The sequence below is a fragment of the Fonsecaea pedrosoi genome (genome assembly GCF_000835455.1).
Source record: "Fonsecaea pedrosoi CBS 271.37 unplaced genomic scaffold supercont1.8, whole genome shotgun sequence".
Classification (NCBI taxonomy): Eukaryota; Fungi; Ascomycota; class Eurotiomycetes; order Chaetothyriales; family Herpotrichiellaceae; genus Fonsecaea; species Fonsecaea pedrosoi.
This window is the reverse complement of record NW_013550608.1, coordinates 1882727-1899974: the sequence shown is the minus strand read 5'-3', so window position 1 is coordinate 1899974 and position 17248 is coordinate 1882727. Positions and strand designations below refer to the sequence as shown.

Sequence of the window (17248 nt, the reverse complement as noted above, 5' to 3'; positions counted from 1 at the left end):
AATTGTTGGTCCTGACATACAATGGCACAATCGGCTACGGCTACTCCTCCTTCTGCTTCTGTTGATATGGCTGCTGATCCTGGTGCTGATCCTGGTGGTCCTGGTGGTTTTGGCGGTGCTGGCGGCGGTCCTGCCGCTTCTGGTCCACCCGGCCCTACTGGTATCGATCTTACTTCTGCCTCTGTTTCTGATGTTGGTGGTCCTGGCGGTGGTCCCGGTGCTTCCGGTCCCAACGGCATCGATCTCACTTCCGCCTCCGCTTCTGATCTCGGTGGTTTTGGCGCTTCTGGTCCAATTGGTGGTACTGGCTATGGTCAGGGTGATGAGGACGAATACGGCGATGAGGACGAATACGGCGAAGAAGAAGAATACGGCGAAGAGGAAGAATACGGCGGTGGAGGTGGCTACGGCGGTGCAGCTGGTGAAGCTGGCTACGGTGAAGCTGGCTACGGTGAAGGTGGCTACGGTGAAGCTGGCTACGGTGAAGCTGGCTACGGCGATGACGACGAATACGGCGCTCAGGCCGGCGGTGGCACTCAGGGTGGCTACGGTGCTCCGGCCAGCGGTGGCGCTCCAGGCAGTGGTGGCACTCAGGGCGGCTACGGCGCTCCAGGAAGCGGTGGCACTCCGGGCAGTGGTGGCACTCAGGCCGGCGGTGGCCCTCAGGGTGGCCAAGGAGCTCAGGGCAGCGGTGGCGCTCGAGGCAGTGGTGGCACTCAGGCTGGCGGTGGCGCTCAGGCCGGCGGTCACGCTCCTATCGATTCGCATTACTATGAGGTGCACGGCCCGGCATCAGCATTTGCTGCTGAATTCGACCCTCACATTTGTTCTTACGAGGATCTGTGGCATACATTCGAGCCCACCATGGTGCAGGCCAACGCTCAACATGGGGGGGAGCAATATGTGTCCTTGGTGAGTACAACCAGCCTCTGCATGATTCCGTCTACGAGCGGGTGAATCGCTCAAAAGATTGCGGGCGGACATGGCATGCGTTTCGGGGCTTCACTGCTGACTTTGTCTTCAGATTGACCAGGCAATTCAGGAGGTCAGCCAAAAGACCGGCGTCGAGTCATATCTCCTGTTATGTGTCATCATGCAAGAAAGTACAGGGAATTTGTTCGTCCAGGCAAGTTTCTTCCATGGAATTCTCTGGTTATGGAACCGAGTCCGACTTTGACTGACCATGTGGCGCGCTGGCATAGACTACCTACGACGCAGACCACGAGCCGACGGGAGGACTTATGCAAACTTCAGGTTGCCAGGGTTTGGCTGCATCGGTAAGCTTCTCTTGCCCCCTAACCTGTCCCGAAATCCTTGGGAGAAGGAGACGTCTCCCATGCAACACACCGTGTCTGATATCGTCATGACCGAGCTGACGGGATCCCGCGCCTTTGTGCTCTTTCTCCTGGCTTCATTTAGACAACAGCACCCACGTTAGAGGATGTCGTCGGCATGCTCGAAATGGGCGCCACCCACCTGCAGGGGTGCTTGACGCAGCAGCACGGCGACATCTATGAGGCCCTACGGGTATACAACTCGGGGAGCATCGCCGCTAGCGGCGACCTGGGCGATCCTGCAAGTGTTGGCACGCCGGATTATGTCTGCGACGTGGCAAACCGTACACGTAAGTGCTTGTTCCTTGTTTTCGGGCCTGCGTTGGAAATATTGCACGAGGGACTTGTCCTTTTTTGTTTTCTCACTAACTTTTTCGTGGCTGCAGATGGCTGGATCAGTGGCGGCAAATCCACGTAGCCTGGTCTGGCTTGACTTGGTGAAAGAGGGGGAAGAGGGATCGAGACCACGGGAAAGAGTCGCAGGGGAGAAGAGAGGTAATGGAATCTGGAATCAAATGCATGAGTCGGTTGGAGAGTTCACCATCACATTCTGTATATCTTCTTTGGAGCGCGGCGTTGAGTGGTTACCACATAGAGCTGCAAGGAAAGTACCGAGTTCGTATCATCATTTCCACACACACAACACGGTCAGGGGAAGAGTGTAGTCTCACTTCTGCGATCCTCTTCCATGAGTCTGTGTCTTTCGTCGAGTGGGACAAAGTAAGGGGCGAGAGAGAGCGGTGGTCGCGTATACACGGTATATCGATGTGGATGATATGTTTATACCTCGTCTACGAGGTAAGACGAGTAGATGAATAGATATGCAGGGAGAGTAAGTATGTAGGGCATGGCTAGGTACCTATCCTTGGGTAACCGAGGTATAGGCGGTATATAGTACGAGGGACGAGGTGTGAGGCGTGAGGTATCAGGTATCTCAATCGCCACGGTTTCACAATCCCTCAAATGAACAATTGACTCTCTCTCTCTCTCTCTCTCTCTCCTTGTGCCTTTATTTTCCTTTCGATTCTTTACGACGGTAGTCTATTCTCTATCATTTGTCACTGCTCATTTCCTCAAATTCGCCTTTGCCGTCTTCCTTTGCTTTGCTTGCAGGCCTCTCCCGTCTTGATTGAAACTCATGACCCGTCACCCACAGAACACCGACCGGGGGAAATCCATCGCCGTGAAACATTCCTTTCGGCTCGCCTTTCGTCGTGCCGAGTTTCTGCCCCCGGTCCCATGATGTTTCCTTCAAACGCCCTCCTTCTCTTCATACTCTATCACCTGCTCCTTTTCCCGCACCGCCATGGTGTCGTGGTGATGGTCGTGGATGGTGCGCGCCGCGAGCGCCGAGTCGCGCACCTCGGGTTTCGCGAAGATCAGGTCGATCTCTTCGAGCGTCTTGCCCGTCGTCTGTGTAGATAGATAACCCGGCGATGTCAGAAAGGGATAAAAACAAAGTAAATTTGTTGTGGGGGACTTGTATTGTGGATGGAAAATAGAATAGACACAGCAGACACAAGACACAGACACAGACACAGACGCAGACACAAGACACAGACACAGACACACAAGGTGGGATGTCCCGCAAAAGGATAGTGGGATAGCGATAAGAGACATACCTCGGGACACATAAAGTACACAAACGGCACGGCGATCGCGCACGACAAGAGCATCCAGATCCAAATCTTCCACCCGACATTCTGGAGCGCGATCCCCCCGGCGAAGACGGTGATGAAGCTGAACAGCCACTCGCCGAACGCGCCGGCCGCGCCGCCGAGGTGGCGAAGTTTGAGCGGTGCAATCTGTCACAAAACATCCAGCGAGGCGCCAAGGTCAGTAAATGTCAATTTCGCAAAGGGGTTTTTTCCTCTCTCTCTCTCTCTCTCTCTCTCCCGCGGAGATGGGGGGTCAAGGTCCAGCAGACGTGTGACACGTTCCGCAAAAAAAAAAAAAAACTCACCTCAGGTCCGTACAACCACGGCACGCCGATCCAGCCGTAGCCAAACACGAAGTTGTAGATAATCACAAACGCCACGGCCGTCCACTGCGTCGCCAGGGTCGGATGTGGCAGGCCGATCATGATCACAAACACGAGCATGCAGATTGTCAAGACGACGGCCGACCATATCAGGATGGGGCGGCGGCCGAAGCGTTCGATCGTGAAGGGGAGCGGGTACGTCCCCAGGGCGAAGCCGGTGTTCATCACCGCGGCGAGCAGTTGGGCGAGGAAAGGCGATAGGCCGACTTGGGAGAAGATGACGGTGGAGTAGTAGACGGACAGGTTGATGCCTATTTTGTGCATTCCTTTGGTTAGCAAAGAAGAAAGATAAAAGTCCACTGTGAAATGCCGAGAGGGGGGGAATAAAACAAACCCATCATTTGCTGGATGGACAGGATCAAGAAGGAGATCCTGATCCGGCGACCGGCGCGGATATCGCTTCGATCCCAAAGGAGATCCAGGAGGTTGAATGTATGCTCGTCTTCCTCTTCGAGTTTGATCGAGGCCAAGATCTCGTCACGCATGCCTTGGACGGCGGGATCTTCCAGCGGGCGGTCGTGCAGCCGCATCAAAATGCTGTCGCCTTCTAGGATGCGGCCTTTGGCGTAGTACCATCTGGGGGTGTCGGGCAGGAAGAACATGCCGATGATGGAAACCACGGCGAAGAAGGCTTGGAAGGCGATAGGGAATCGCCACGAGACCTGGTTCGTCATCCGTGTAAATCCCAGTGTCACCCAGTACGCCAGGGCGACACCGGAGATCAACCAGGCGCACTGCACGCCCACCTCAGGTCCTCGTTCTTTAGATGTGATACTCATCTCGGCCACGTAGGTGGGGACGCTGCAAGAGATGAAGCCGATGCCAAACCCGCAAAGAACACGGCCGACGATGATCTGGGCCACCGACCAAGCAGAGGCTTGGATGCTGGCTCCGATAATGACGAGAGCGTCCCCCGCCAGGATACAGCCTCGTCGTCCCAGAGGCATACCGAGCACGGTGACTGCTAGCGAGCATACTGCGGCTGCCAGTGTGTAGGAGGATGCAATCATGGGGATGACATATGTACCCGTGGGGTGGCCCATGGCGTCAAGGAAAGGTTCTGTGGTCTGGACGCCGCCGAGGACGCCAGCATCGTAGCCGTACATGCAGAAGGACTGTTTTTTTCTCTAAGCATGAGTCGACGAGTTTCAGGGTGCGAAATACTTACCAGTGAGCAACACAAGCTCATTATCCGGTAGAGGGCTCGACCCTTGACAGATTTGAGGAACATCATGATGGGCGATTGGGTGGACGAAGAGACTGGAGGACAATGCTGATGCCGTCCGAAGGCGTTCTATGCTCCTGATATCTATATAGAGAGATATGACTTGGCACATCCTGAATCGCCTTGGGTTGGGTGCCAAGTGGTTTGCCCCATCATCACGGCTGGGCAGTCTGTGATTCGTTCGGGATAGGAGCGTGTGGAAAACGCTCCCCATGGTGCCCCCGCATCGTTGCGGGAAATGAAACCCGGGGAAGTCGATTTTCTCTCATCCGAAGACGTGAGATAAAGTCGGCATTTTCATGGGTCGACCGCAATTTCCCGATTGCGTATCCATTCCATCGTGACCCAGACCAGGCTGACTAGGTAAGTCAGACCCTTGCAGCTCTGTGTTTCTGGTTTGTTTTTTTTCTCTGACGAGTAAAGTGCCATATCTTTGCATCTTTGCCCCAGTCGTAGATCCATTCCCAGACAGTTATAGGTTCAGGGTGGGTAGTATCGAAAATGTACCTCAGGCAGCAGTGGATCGCAGCTCGTGCTCTGCGCAGACTCGAGTCTGCACCCCTGTCCGGCCTTATGAGGTCGTCGCAGGCCCTGAAGCGAAACTCACCCGTCCTCGGTAGAAGCACCATCCACCAGACAACTCGCACCATGGCGACTGAGAACAAAACCAAACCCGGAGCCTCCAGCGAAGATACCTACCGGACGAGGGCCATCCAGGATCTGATGTCCCTAAAGGGCAGGGTCACTGTCGTCACTGGTGAGTGAGGAGTCGAAACTAAATCGTGCCATACCCCTGAACAACCGTAGGAGGCGCACGGGGCATTGGCTTAGCACTGGCCAGAGGTGCTGCCGAGCTGGGAAGCGATGTCGCCGTTCTTGATATCCTCGAAAAGCCATCTGACGCCTTCCTCGACCTCGAAAACCAATTGGGCGTCAAGGCCAAGTACTATCGGTAGAGTTGCCTCCTACTGCCAGGGCCTTGCGGCATTTAGCTGACTGGTGTGTTTCCCAGGACGAGCGTGACGGATCCAGAGGGTATGGCGCGGAGTTTCGATGCGGTGGTGAAGGATTTCGGGCGGATCGATAACTGGTTGGGCCGAGTCGTATTTTTATGGCAAGAGCCCTTGCTAACCATGGTTGCAGCGTCACTGCGGCTGGTATCGTCCATGATAAACCATTCCTTGAGACCACTTGGGATGAAGGCCTTAAGATTCTTCAAGTCAATGTGCGTGTGAAAACGTCCACCTTCGAGGACGAAACCGCTGACTATGGTTCAGGTGCTGGGCACGATGCTTGCCGCTCAACTGGCTGCCAAACAAATGCAAGCCCAGAAAACTGGGGGGAGTATCGTGATGATAGCATCGGTGACTGCTCAGACTGCTCTGCCAACTCAGAGGCTGAATATTTATGGCGCCTCCAAGGGAGCGGTCAGGACTCTCTGCTTGCAGTTGTCAGTGGAGCTTGGCCCTCTGGGAATTCGGGTCAACACAGTATCCCCTGGTTATATCGCCACCGAGATGACAAAAGGGTTGGTCATTACAAACCCTGGGTTGCTGGAAGTCTTCAAATCTGCACCGCCAATGGGACGAATAGGCGATCGGACTGATCTCAAGGGCGCGGTTGGATATCTCCTTAGCGATGCGGCGGCGTATACGACTGGCGCTGATATCCTTGTTACTGGCGCCGTGCATGCCGGTCAGGTGTAGTACGAGATCATAAAGTAGACTCGTCCTAACCAGAGCTTACTCTGCATTACCCATGGTGTATATCTGCCTGTAGCGACAACTCGTCATTCGGCCCAATCTGGACGTGATAAGGTAGCTTGAGAACAGGGTTGACGTCGGTTGAGCAGTCGTCTCATGGCTCTTCAGGGAGGTAGTGAGGCAGTTCGAGGTTGGAGTAGCCACTCCAAAACAGAGTCTCGAGGGAAAAGTCGTCGTACGAGGTATCGAAAAAGTTGAACGCGGGGTCGGTCTCGCTCAGGTTGAGGCCAACGTCAGAGCTACCTTGGCTCTGAGGTGACTGGTGTGTCGCCATCAAATCGCTTTCAGCATTGGTGGGCCGCCGTTTCTTTGCCGGTACATGTCCAGGCTCTTGCACGTCACTCCATGGATTCTGTCGCTTGACATTCGACTTTGACCTCCGGAGGAGATCACTCTTGATGCCCATGATGACCTCGAGGGCTCTTGAGGCGCTTTTGAAGGCGAGACCCAATTCGCCCAATGCTTGACAGCAAATCTCTAGGTTCTTCCACGCGCTGTTGCTTCGAACCGGATCCGTGGCAGCGCAGGCGGTGAAAACGTGGATCAACGTGGCCGTAAAGACGAGATGGACAGCCTGAACATTGATTCTTCTGAGACTGTACAGGCGACGATAGGTCTGGATCAGTTTTGCCATGAAGTTGGCCGAATTCGTGCAGTGGTTGCGGCCAGTCGCAATTTCAGCCGTAGTGAGGCCCGGTAGAGTCTTGACGGATGCAAAGAACGGGCGGAATGTGATGATCATGATGCTGTGGTATTGCATGCTAAGACGAGTCAGCCGTTGAGAACAAAGGTGAATGAGCAAGTCTACTCACTGGAGTTGGAGGACGTGCGGAAGGTATAGATCTCGTTTGTCTAGATTGTTAACGGCGAGGCTGGACGGGAGACTCCTTTGCCAACCCAATAGATTATCACGCATTTGGATCGCAAATTGATACAGCTGCCTGGCGTTCGTTGGGCCAGTCTTCGCATCGGGATACCTGTTTGGCGTCAGCGATACTTTCTGCGCTACTGGAGGATGATGCATCCTACAGCGTCTCCCTGATAGCGGTCATGTGTGCACATAGCTTGACGTTCCAAACCCCAAGCTCGTCAATTGAGTCTGGCAGCCGAGGCAAATCCAATGCCTCACTGTCACCATAAGGGGACCAGTACCTTTGGATGCGACTTGGGTTGGCTTCTTCCGCAGAGAACTGTACCGTTACATGCCTGTCGTCCAGGGCGACAGGCCTACCGACGTACAAACTCCACATCCTAGTTACCAGTCACTCAACTGCCATGGTCAGTAAGGGACAAGACACAAATACCTGTCGTGAACGAAGACGCCACTCCATACCACCTTTCGGATCATCCCCTCTTCACGCGTGATTAGGCCCGCCTGAACGTACGGTTCCGGATCAAGATGAAGACCCAAGTCAACCGCGAGTCTGACAGCCATTCCTATGTGACCGGGTCAGTGTGGACCAGTTTGAGTGTAGTCGAGGCACATCCTACCACTGTCCAACCAGCCACGAGCATCCCTGGTCAGAGACGCCTCGACGGCGCTAAGGATGGCCAGGGATTGAACTGTCGATAGCGTGGGCGCGTCCATTTCAAGTTCCAGAAGCAATTTGGCTCTGGTGGCAAAGAAGTCCGACAGCGGGTCAGGCAAGTGAGGGTAAGTCCTGGTGGTGAGGGTCGCACCAACAGAACACCTAGAGAGGGTTGTCAGTCAGTTTATGACTGCTAGGACACAGGGTAGCAGCAGTCTAACGACACCACCCACATCGCGTTGGTCAACACCTCCGAGTACAAGGTGCTGACTTGACCTGTGGCTTTACAAATCATTCGCTCGCGCCAATACACGGACTCATCCACCACATGTATCGAAGGCTCCTCCCACGTGAAGTACAGTCGCAAGAGGTGGTCTTCAAGGCTTTCATCAACAAGGTGACCAACACCCGCTCCGTTGAGTAATTCGGCGCCTTGTTCAGAGGGCGAGCGGAATTTTGACCGAGACAAGGACAAGGGTCCATTATGGAGGATGTGTAGGTTGGACGTCGCCCCGTAGAACCGCAACTGGCCATCCTCGGCAATCTGCAACGAGCCCATCCTGCCGGACAGTTGATCTAGCAGAACGTCTTCACTGTGACTAGGAACGGGTGTTTTGAGGTCGGCATTCGAATCCTCGATCTGAGGGACATCCGGAGCGGAATACAAGTAACCATCCTCGAGAGGCTTTCCCGGCATGACTAAAGCATCTTGACCCGGGGGGCCGTCCGCGCCTGGACCTAATTTAGTACATTCATTTCATTTATCAAGCACCGGAAAGCCTCACCAAGCCATTCAGAGACGCCGAAATCAGACTGATCGATGCCCGGGGGAATGCTTTGGGGTGGAGAAGCATCGACAGGCCATGATGATGCGGTCTGACCGTTCGCTGGAATGTTTTGAACATGGAGCGGCGGTGGAGGCGGCACATCGATGCCATGCGTAACGAGTAGCGACTCGAGTTGATGGCAGTAGCTCGTCAGGGCTTGTAATCTCTCCTTGGGAGCGATCTTCCGTTTATCCACGCCATGCTGGAAGACACACTCCTGGGCGTAGAGCACGCAGTTTGAGCAGCGCGGACTGATACCGTCGCACTTGATCTTGCGTTTGCGACAGCCAAGGCAGGCGGTGGTGACATGCTTCCCCTGACGTTTTGGGTGTAGATCCGATGAGCTAGTTTGGGACGACATCAGGCACCTTTTCTCCGCTGAAGAAGACGGTTGGATATCCGGCTGGACGGCATTTGATTCGATCTGTGATGTTTGCAGTCTTGTCCTGCGCAGGTTAGCGCTCCATCGGGGGGTGAGCAGTTCGTTTTTCTCAGCGTTATCACTGGGTCGGACTAGGTTGGTATGGGAAAGAGGTCTTGACAATGAGACTCGAGGGCGGAGAGGAGAGGGTTTTCGGATGCTGGTGGGAAGAAGAGCGGGAGGAATTGATTGTTAGTTTGGTTGTTAGTTGTTGGTTGGATGCGGGCGGGCGCATCCATGACAATTCTTTTGCGGGGAATCCACCCAAACTCCCCATTGTCCGCAGTTTTACTTGGTACCAACCAGCTGCTCGGGGCCCGTCAGCTAGGATTGAAGGGGGAATAGCCAGAAGAGCGACACCCACTCTGAAATCTTCTCCGTGGAATTAGGTACCTAGGTATTTTGGGGGTGGGCTCCACCATCCAATGCAATGTGCAATCCCCGGGGTATATGGTCAGTATAATATACACGGTGCTGAACGAGACCAATCCATTCTCATGCTCATGCTCATCGTCATCTTCATTCACTTCGTTCAATGTGCCCAGAAGGCATGCCGTTCACCCGCGCAGCGGTTTGTCCCCCTGTAACGCTCTCTCGGCCCTCAAATATAGATCTACACAAAGATTCTGAATGGCAACCAGTCCGTCATCTTTGCTGATGTTGCTCAAACGATGCAGGATTTGTAACATATATCTCGAGACGCTGAAGTCTGATACTGAACTCTCATCGAGGGGGTTGAAAATGATATGGGCAAGGACAACCACCATGGCTGAGACGATAGATTCCAGTGACAGCCTGCGAGTTATTTTGTCAGAGTCCACATCTTTGCTGGCAAGGGTCGACTGAAACTCACCAGTTGCAAGCAATATCGTCGCCCGGAATCAACCTTAGCAGGTTGATGAATCTCCGGGCGTCTTTGTGCAAAATTTGCGCCTTTTGCTTGGTCATTCCCTCGATTAGTCCTTGGGCTGAGAAGGCATTGTTACTTGCTCGAGGCCCCGGTAACATACGGGCCCAGAAGGCGTATGTAGTCGAAAAATAAGTTGACTCGAGGATGACAACGTGGACTAGATCCGACCGATGCAGAGCCGCACGTAGATGCTCGGCGTCAAGCTCGAAGATCCAGTTACGTCGCCACTCCTCCAGCCGCGAGTTGATTGAGCGCAGCTCAGCATCGCCTGCAGGATTCGAGTTCTGCGCGGTATGCAGCAATGCGAGTTGCTCTCCAAATTCGGCCTGGATCAAAGCAAGCTCCACGTGAAGTCGGAGAATATTGACCTTGAATTCGCCATTGGCGGCGGTGATTTCCCCTGCGGCATCTGGCTCGCCGTCCCTTGGTATTTCAACATTGATCAATCTCGGTGGCAGGTTGGGCAGTCTGCCCGCCCTCATATTCATGTCTACTTCCATAAAATAGGCGACCCAGAAAACGCGTTCTTGCTGGGTTCGATCGACCGCATTAATTGGTTCGGTCCCCTTGGGATCGTTGACCCGAAGATCCTGGACAACCCGTAGGGCCAGGGAGACAAATGTTTGGGCTGGAAATGGCCGTGAGGATGTCGATATCACCACGGCTAAGCCAAGAAAACATTGAGCCAGAAGCAACGAGGGTCGGAGTACCAGTAATTCCGGCACCGTGTCGAGCGATTCCTGTAGATAGATTTCGGCATTCTCCGTATCTTGCGGGACCCCCAGTGGACTCATTGCACGGAGCCGGTGTGCAATTCCAAGAACGACCTTGAGTGCCACCCACTCGATCGGCTTGCCGTTGGCTCTTCCGTTGTAACAGTCCTGAAAGAGGGATGTGATAACCGCGGGGTCGAAGAGTGGGAGTGCTGCGTTAAAATCCACCAGGAATTCCTGCAGGAGGAAGAGGCCGCCTTGCACCGGCGGCAGCGAGCATTTCTTCGCCCCATTATAACGGACTTGAGGCCGAAGCTCCTCATCAGTCGTAGCAAGAGCCGGGGCTGGCATAGCAAATTGTGAGTCGGAGTTTGGGCTCCATGCCTGAGTCACATCAGTCCCCAAAAGGTCCATTTCACCGCCAAGTGATTGTGTAACGTCGGCTGTCATCCTTCGCGGTTGGGTGGAGCCAAGCGCTTGCAGCAGTGACTGGCCCGGTGACTGCTGGGTGCTGCTGCCTGCTACTTCTGCCAGGAGCGTATCTGCCACGTATGAGGTTTGTTCAGTCGGGGAGGTGGTCGACGGTAGCGATGACGGGGTCAGAACGTCCACTCGTTCGGCGTGACCGTTCTCTGGGAGCCTCGCCGCGACCGACATCTTGATGAGTTCCTCCAGACTCTTGAGGCGCTCCTCGAGGTTCTCCATCTGTCTCCTGCTCTTTTGTTAGAAACGATGAACTCCTACCACAGGAAGATGCAACAACTTTTTCCGCTTTTCCCGCGGCTTCGTGACATGTGTCATCTGGCAAACTGATTTGGACTTCTCGCAGGCTGAGCATCTACCACCTGCCGTCTTCAGATCACATTTTCTCTTTTTCAAGCGGCAAAGATCGCAGGCCTGACACAATCCAGGGTCAGGACCCCCTCCAACCAAAATGGTCTGAATTTCTAGAGAAGCCTCACCTGAGCCATGTTGCCCACTTTGGGAGGTTGCGTAATTGCTTGGGACATGGTGGATGTCCCCTCAAGGGTCAATGAGAACCCGACTGGTCCGGTTCGGAGCCTTACAGGTGTATATAAGCGTCCCAAGCACAACAGCAATAGAGAATATACTGTTCAACAATATCGGAAATGCACATCCGGGGATGCCTAGCTCGCGAGGAAGAATTAGACTATCGGAGGATGCTGAGGTCTGGAGTCGAGGACGAGCATTTGAAATGTTCGAAAGAGACCCATGACGTTGGGGCTCATCTTGGAAACAGGCCTCCTGATTGTGTGTTTCTGAGTAATCTGATGCAGGTTTGGATTGTCCAGTCCAATCTTCAGCAATTGCCCCAACGGTATTATCGCGCACCGCTGCGAGGTTCAAACGCCGACATGGCAGCCCTGCTGACAAACCAACATGGTATCCGGAACTGCGGAGGCTGATTTGCTCCGCAACTCCGACGCATCCGTATCAACTCCATCGGAATGTGGTGGCGCCGAGACCGAGTACGATCACCTCGTGGCCTCCTACCTATTTAGGCAGAAACCGCCGAGAGCGCGTACGGCGTACTCTTGCCTCGTACTTAGTCAGCCTTGCATCACATTTCATAGCCTCGTCGCTGTTTACCGAGGCTGATTCTTCTCCATTTACATAATAGTACATAGTGACTGGGAAAGTGGCAGAATACAAAGCCATTAAACAATACTACACACACATCTCTATCCTCTCGAACTTTTCAACGGCTGAGGGACCCTTTGCTATGGTATCAAACATGAATTTTCCTATTGTGGATGTGTGGGCAAATCCCATAGCCCTGGTATGTGTCCAGCCCGATCCGATCTGTGCCCAGTCCTTCGCGGCTTCTATTGCTTTATTTGCCCTATACGGCGAAAGGCTCCTGACACTGGTTACAGGATGGTGTGCCCGAAGCTCAGCGGCTCTTCCAACAAAGTCATGCCGATCCCGACCTCCTGCGACGTCGACCGACACCCCAGGAATTGGTCGCCATGATGGACTCAGCAGGTGTCTCACAGATCTGTCTGGCTTCGTGGCGCCGGCCCGGCAAGGTGGTTTTCTCTAACGACCAAGTCGCCGAGTTCACCAGAGCTTATCCTGATCGAATTTTCGGCCTCGCGTCGGTGGACTTGCTGGACCCTGTAAATGCTGTGAAAGAACTCGAGCATTACGTGGTGAAAGAGGGCTTCAAAGGCTTACGCGTCGTGCCATGGTTATGGGGTCTGCCCCCCACGGATGCTCATTACTGGCCGCTGTTTGTCAAGTGTATCGAGCTTGACATCCCCTTCTGTACCCAAGTTGGACATACTGGTCCTTTGTGTCCGAGTGAAACAGGTCGCCCGATCCCCTACATCGACACCATTGCCCTCAAGTTCCCCCAGCTAAAAATCATATGCGGTCACATAGGATATCCTTGGACGGCCGAAATGGTAGCTGTCGCTTGGAAGCATGAGAACGTCTATATCGATACCAGCGCGTATCTCCCCAAGTACTATCCCCCAGAGCTGATCACTTTTGCCAACACGACTGGACGCAAGAAGGTCATGTTTGGGACCAATTTCCCCCAGCTGACTTGGAACGCTTGTGTTAATAGCGTCGAGAAGCATCTGTTGGCAGAAGGAGGCTTTCGGCGCGAAGTGGTTGCTGAATTCATGGGTGGCAATGCGAGAAGGGTATTTAAGCTAGAGGCGCCGGCGATACAGAAAGCAAAAGCCTCGCTTTGAGATCTTTAGCCAAGAAAATTGTCATCGAGAAAAGCGGTTTGGTCGGTAATCTGTCCGACACAGAGTTGGATCTTCAAAATTCCATTCCGTCAGCCCCAGTAACGCCGTCTTCGTCTCGTTCTCTTTTGACGCGGACCATTTCACTCTTGAGCAGGGATTTGACAAATCCATCAAACAATTCGACATAGGACTTGAGACTGGTCTTTTCCCAGTCATTTAGCTTTCTCATGGTCACGCCGTCCTCGACGTATCCATTTGTCTGCGCGTCAGGCGCGTCGTTGTTGCCGAATTGGTCGACTTCGTTGAGCAGTTCGGTGACCTTGGGTACGGAGAGCGGATCAAAGGTTTCGGCGCGACTCATGTCACCACCGGATGTGATGGGTACGCACACTCGTCCCGTGCCAGGGTGCACGACGAAGGGGCTCTTCAGCAAATGGATCCTCTTCTTGCCGACTTCAACGTCTAGTCTCGGATAGGTATACTCTAGGAGAATGTCCTGTTTGGCTTCAACCAAGGCCTTAGTGTCCAAGGTCTTGCTGATACCAGTCTTGGCCAGAGAATCAATGTCTTCCCACTTTCTGATGCTGGGCCGATCTGGGCTGCTTGACCACTTTTTGACCAGGGCTTCGTTCAGTGCTTTGTCCGGAAGCAATTGGAGGAGTCGGTCTTGTCCTTTCTGAGACAGAAAGGGCTCCTGGTCGATCAAGACCTGTTGGAAGTATGGCTTCAAGATCTCAAGGCTTCGGGCAATGTGGGGATGGAGTGGCCGCTTGAGATTCACTCTCTTACCACCTTGCACACCTCCCTTCAGCACTTCAAAGTATCCAGTGATCGCTTTGCGCTTGTCGTCGTCCAGTTCTCTGGCTTCTTTGTCGCTGATCCAAGCGTGAACGCCTCGACGTCCAGAATAGATCCAGATGATGTGTTCGAAGCCAAAGTCTTCTCTCAGTGCAACATCGACGACTTTTATCGCCATCGTGGCAAATGACCAGCATTTTGCACAAATACTTGCCTTTTCACAGCATGTGCGGATGTCATCATAGTCCGTCAAATCAATGTCGAAAACAATCTCCTTGCTCAATGGTCTGAACATGGAGCTTTTCTTTAGAGTCTTCCGCTCGCTTGGATTCGTAGTATAAACCGGCCCGATCTCGAACCGGGAAGGGATGTGTCGCAAGATGTCCTTGCGCAACAAGTCCGCAGTAGGGTATGACTGGTATCGCAGATACGCGTCGTTCGAAAGGGTCAATGCGAACTCTCGATTCGTGAAATCGGGACCCGGCTTGGGGGAGTGGTTGAGCCACTGGAAAAGGGATCGAAAGGGGAAAAGGCGAGCGTAGAACTGTTTCATTATAATAGGATCTGAATATGACTCCTGCTGTGTAGTCACAGCCGCGCCGAGCGAGTCGGGAGCTGATTGCGGCGGAGAGGAAGGCATGTTCGCTTCACTCGAGGATTGCAAAGCACTCGCGATATCGTCGTCGTCATCGTCAAACAAATCTTCCAACGCCACGGGCCCCTCTTCGGAGGGCTTTGCCATGGCATTGTCCTCACTTTTGTTCACAGACGACGAAGTTGGAGCGTCAGGGAGGTGAATGTCCTCATCCTGCGAAGCCGGCTGCTGTGGTGGTGAAGAATCGCCCTCCATTTTGATGCCCATATTGAACACTTGTCGAAAGAAAGCAAGCTTTGCACAGGTTGACAATACCTTTGTGGTCACAATATTTCGTCAGATCAGATCAGCGCGTGTGAATGAACACGAGGGCGACGCGTCTACGCGGTCGTGTCACCAATATCCAGCCAAGTCACGTGAGCGCGCGTTTCCAACGTGATGTGTAGCACCTCGAAACCAGCCCCGTGGTACGAGATACATGGCCCACGGAACTGCTATTCGTACTGAGACCGGATAGACGGCAATACCGAGTACCGAGTACAATTCAACGCATCTACGACATTTATGGAGTGAAAAGTAGGATGTCTCCAGCGTCATGGTATAGAGCATAGTTCCCCCATGAAAATCGATTTCTTGATCGTCCTAATCTAACCACCCAAAATATCGTCAAGGCCCTCGTGGCACATGCCGGTTTCCCAAAGGGCCGGATATGGCGGAGAAACGAAAAAAGAGGCTATTGTACATCAAGGCAAATTCTCCTTCACTTCATTGGCATCTGAAAACGGTCCCGCATCATGCTTGACCAGTTCCGGCCGTAGGGTCGGGCTGCTCACGTTCATGTGTTCGGGATTCCGGGCACGTTTGATGGCGTCCTCGATTGCGGCACTCAAGGTGGCACTGCCGGTATGCCGATGTGTTGGGCCCGGGGACGAACCTCCTTTAGAACCCTCCAAAGGCAAAATAGCGCTCACGGACGATGACCTCGCCGAGTGGTTGGCTGCGAAGGGCTGCTTGGGAATCACCAAGGGTGATATTGGAGACTCGTCGAGGACAGTCAGGGGAGTTGAAGTCGCGGGAGAAGGAACCACTTCCTTTTCATCCACGAAGAACGGAATGCTCTCCTTTGAGCTTGTAGCCGTACTGCTCTTTCGTGAGGCTTCTTTCGCCAGATTTGCCAGTGTAGGTACCCTGGTCGCCGAGCTGGCTTTCTTGACTTCGATAGGTCGCGCAGTGACGTTTCTCGCGACGATAGAGCTGTTGCTACTTCCTAATTTGGGCATTTGTGGGACTTGGGGGATCTGTGGCGTTCTCGCGCTTGGGGTTGACGAGTTTCCTGGAGTGTTCGCACCGGACTTAACACTCACGACGTTGGCTTGCGCTCGGAAGGCCTGTTGAGCTGGTATAGGTGGAACAACAGCATCACTACGGTAAATCGTCGTCGCCACGCTTGCTCGAGCCAAGCTCGGGGCAAGGCTTATTCGCGGGTCGATGGAAGAAGTGTCGGACCAGGTAGAATCTCTCAAGTCTTTCGGCATGAAGAAATGCTGCTCCAGCTGGGGTGACCCGTTGGCAGAGTTGGAGGCAATGCCTCCAGGGATCGAAGGAACCGGTGGAATGAATCCTGGTGAGTCTGGGGGTGACCGGACAGTTACTCCTGGAATGTAGGCAATCTGGATGACATTCGAAGCTCGAGTTAGGACAGTAGAGGCGATCGAGTGAGCAGACCTAGTGGATTGACGGTTGGCTCGATGGAGCGTGGATTGATCTCTCTTTTCTGGAGGATCCCAAGCCAGAGCGCGTCGTTTCTTGCGCATTCGGTACCTATAAATCACATAGGCAATGACTGCCAGTAGGATCACACCTCCGACCACTCCGCCGACGATTGGGCCGACAGGTGTAGACTTTTTGGGTGATGATTGTCCAGGCAGAGAACCAATTTTAACACAGGTTGTAGACGCGCACGAGTCACACGACTGAGCACTTAAAGAGCAAGTCTCATCCACGCCGCATGCCGGGCAGCTGGGAGGATCAGGGGGGCATTGGACGCATCGACGAAATAAGTGGTGTGCAGAGGATTCGAAAACTTCACTCGAATGTTAGCTGGATTCAGATCCTCGTCTCTGGGTGTGCATACGGCCATTCGACGCCATCGCGGCGCCGCTCTTCTTGTAGCTTCAATCGTCTACTCCTCACAGCCGTAGAGTCACCGGATCAATTACACCTGTCGAACTCAGGTGTATTAATCTCGTCTCAAACCCCTCCTCGTGTCTCGTGAGAGCTCTGCGGTCGTAACGTCGTCGGCTTACAACCCTTCTGATAAGTTCGCAGTGAGGCAAGGTTCGAGAATGCGATAGTGAAAAGATTATGAT

General features: G+C 53.7%; 8 protein-coding genes across 8 annotated transcripts; 3 read left to right on the top strand and 5 right to left on the bottom strand.

Annotated features, from left to right (window-relative positions):
* Positions 1 to 21: 21 nt before the first annotated feature.
* Z517_12004 (uncharacterized protein) lies at positions 22 to 1752 on the top strand (the record flags this gene model as incomplete). Its single annotated transcript, XM_013423584.1, has 5 exons — positions 22 to 912; positions 1025 to 1103; positions 1203 to 1277; positions 1427 to 1624; positions 1721 to 1752. 5 exons carry the CDS (start codon positions 22 to 24, stop codon positions 1750 to 1752), a joined length of 1275 nt encoding a protein of 424 aa, XP_013279038.1.
* An 833-nt stretch (positions 1753 to 2585) lies between these two features.
* On the bottom strand, positions 2586 to 4609 carry Z517_12003 (uncharacterized protein; the record flags this gene model as incomplete). Its single annotated transcript, XM_013423583.1, has 5 exons — positions 2586 to 2747; positions 2957 to 3139; positions 3298 to 3626; positions 3710 to 4490; positions 4544 to 4609. 5 exons carry the CDS (start codon positions 4607 to 4609, stop codon positions 2586 to 2588), a joined length of 1521 nt encoding a protein of 506 aa, XP_013279037.1.
* A 639-nt stretch (positions 4610 to 5248) lies between these two features.
* Z517_12002 (uncharacterized protein) lies at positions 5249 to 6306 on the top strand (the record flags this gene model as incomplete). The annotated part of the gene is made up of 5 exons (XM_013423582.1): positions 5249 to 5357; positions 5408 to 5552; positions 5613 to 5690; positions 5744 to 5825; positions 5878 to 6306. 5 exons carry the CDS (start codon positions 5249 to 5251, stop codon positions 6304 to 6306), a joined length of 843 nt encoding a protein of 280 aa, XP_013279036.1.
* A 151-nt stretch (positions 6307 to 6457) lies between these two features.
* Z517_12001 (uncharacterized protein) lies at positions 6458 to 9080 on the bottom strand (the record flags this gene model as incomplete). Its single annotated transcript, XM_013423581.1, has 7 exons — positions 6458 to 7124; positions 7176 to 7340; positions 7393 to 7614; positions 7668 to 7800; positions 7855 to 8054; positions 8126 to 8624; positions 8678 to 9080. The coding sequence occupies 7 exons, from the start codon at positions 9078 to 9080 to the stop codon at positions 6458 to 6460; spliced, it is 2289 nt and encodes a 762-aa protein (XP_013279035.1).
* A 617-nt stretch (positions 9081 to 9697) lies between these two features.
* Z517_12000 (uncharacterized protein) lies at positions 9698 to 11468 on the bottom strand (the record flags this gene model as incomplete). The annotated part of the gene is made up of 2 exons (XM_013423580.1): positions 9698 to 9935; positions 9994 to 11468. The coding sequence occupies 2 exons, from the start codon at positions 11466 to 11468 to the stop codon at positions 9698 to 9700; spliced, it is 1713 nt and encodes a 570-aa protein (XP_013279034.1).
* A 1051-nt stretch (positions 11469 to 12519) lies between these two features.
* On the top strand, positions 12520 to 13486 carry Z517_11999 (uncharacterized protein; the record flags this gene model as incomplete). The annotated part of the gene is made up of 2 exons (XM_013423579.1): positions 12520 to 12564; positions 12662 to 13486. The coding sequence occupies 2 exons, from the start codon at positions 12520 to 12522 to the stop codon at positions 13484 to 13486; spliced, it is 870 nt and encodes a 289-aa protein (XP_013279033.1).
* A 73-nt stretch (positions 13487 to 13559) lies between these two features.
* Positions 13560 to 15146, bottom strand: Z517_11998 (uncharacterized protein; the record flags this gene model as incomplete). Its single annotated transcript, XM_013423578.1, has 1 exon — positions 13560 to 15146. The coding sequence occupies one exon, from the start codon at positions 15144 to 15146 to the stop codon at positions 13560 to 13562; it is 1587 nt and encodes a 528-aa protein (XP_013279032.1).
* Positions 15147 to 15622: 476 nt separating this feature from the next.
* Positions 15623 to 16693, bottom strand: Z517_11997 (uncharacterized protein; the record flags this gene model as incomplete). Its single annotated transcript, XM_013423577.1, has 1 exon — positions 15623 to 16693. The coding sequence occupies one exon, from the start codon at positions 16691 to 16693 to the stop codon at positions 15623 to 15625; it is 1071 nt and encodes a 356-aa protein (XP_013279031.1).
* Positions 16694 to 17248: the final 555 nt, after the last annotated feature.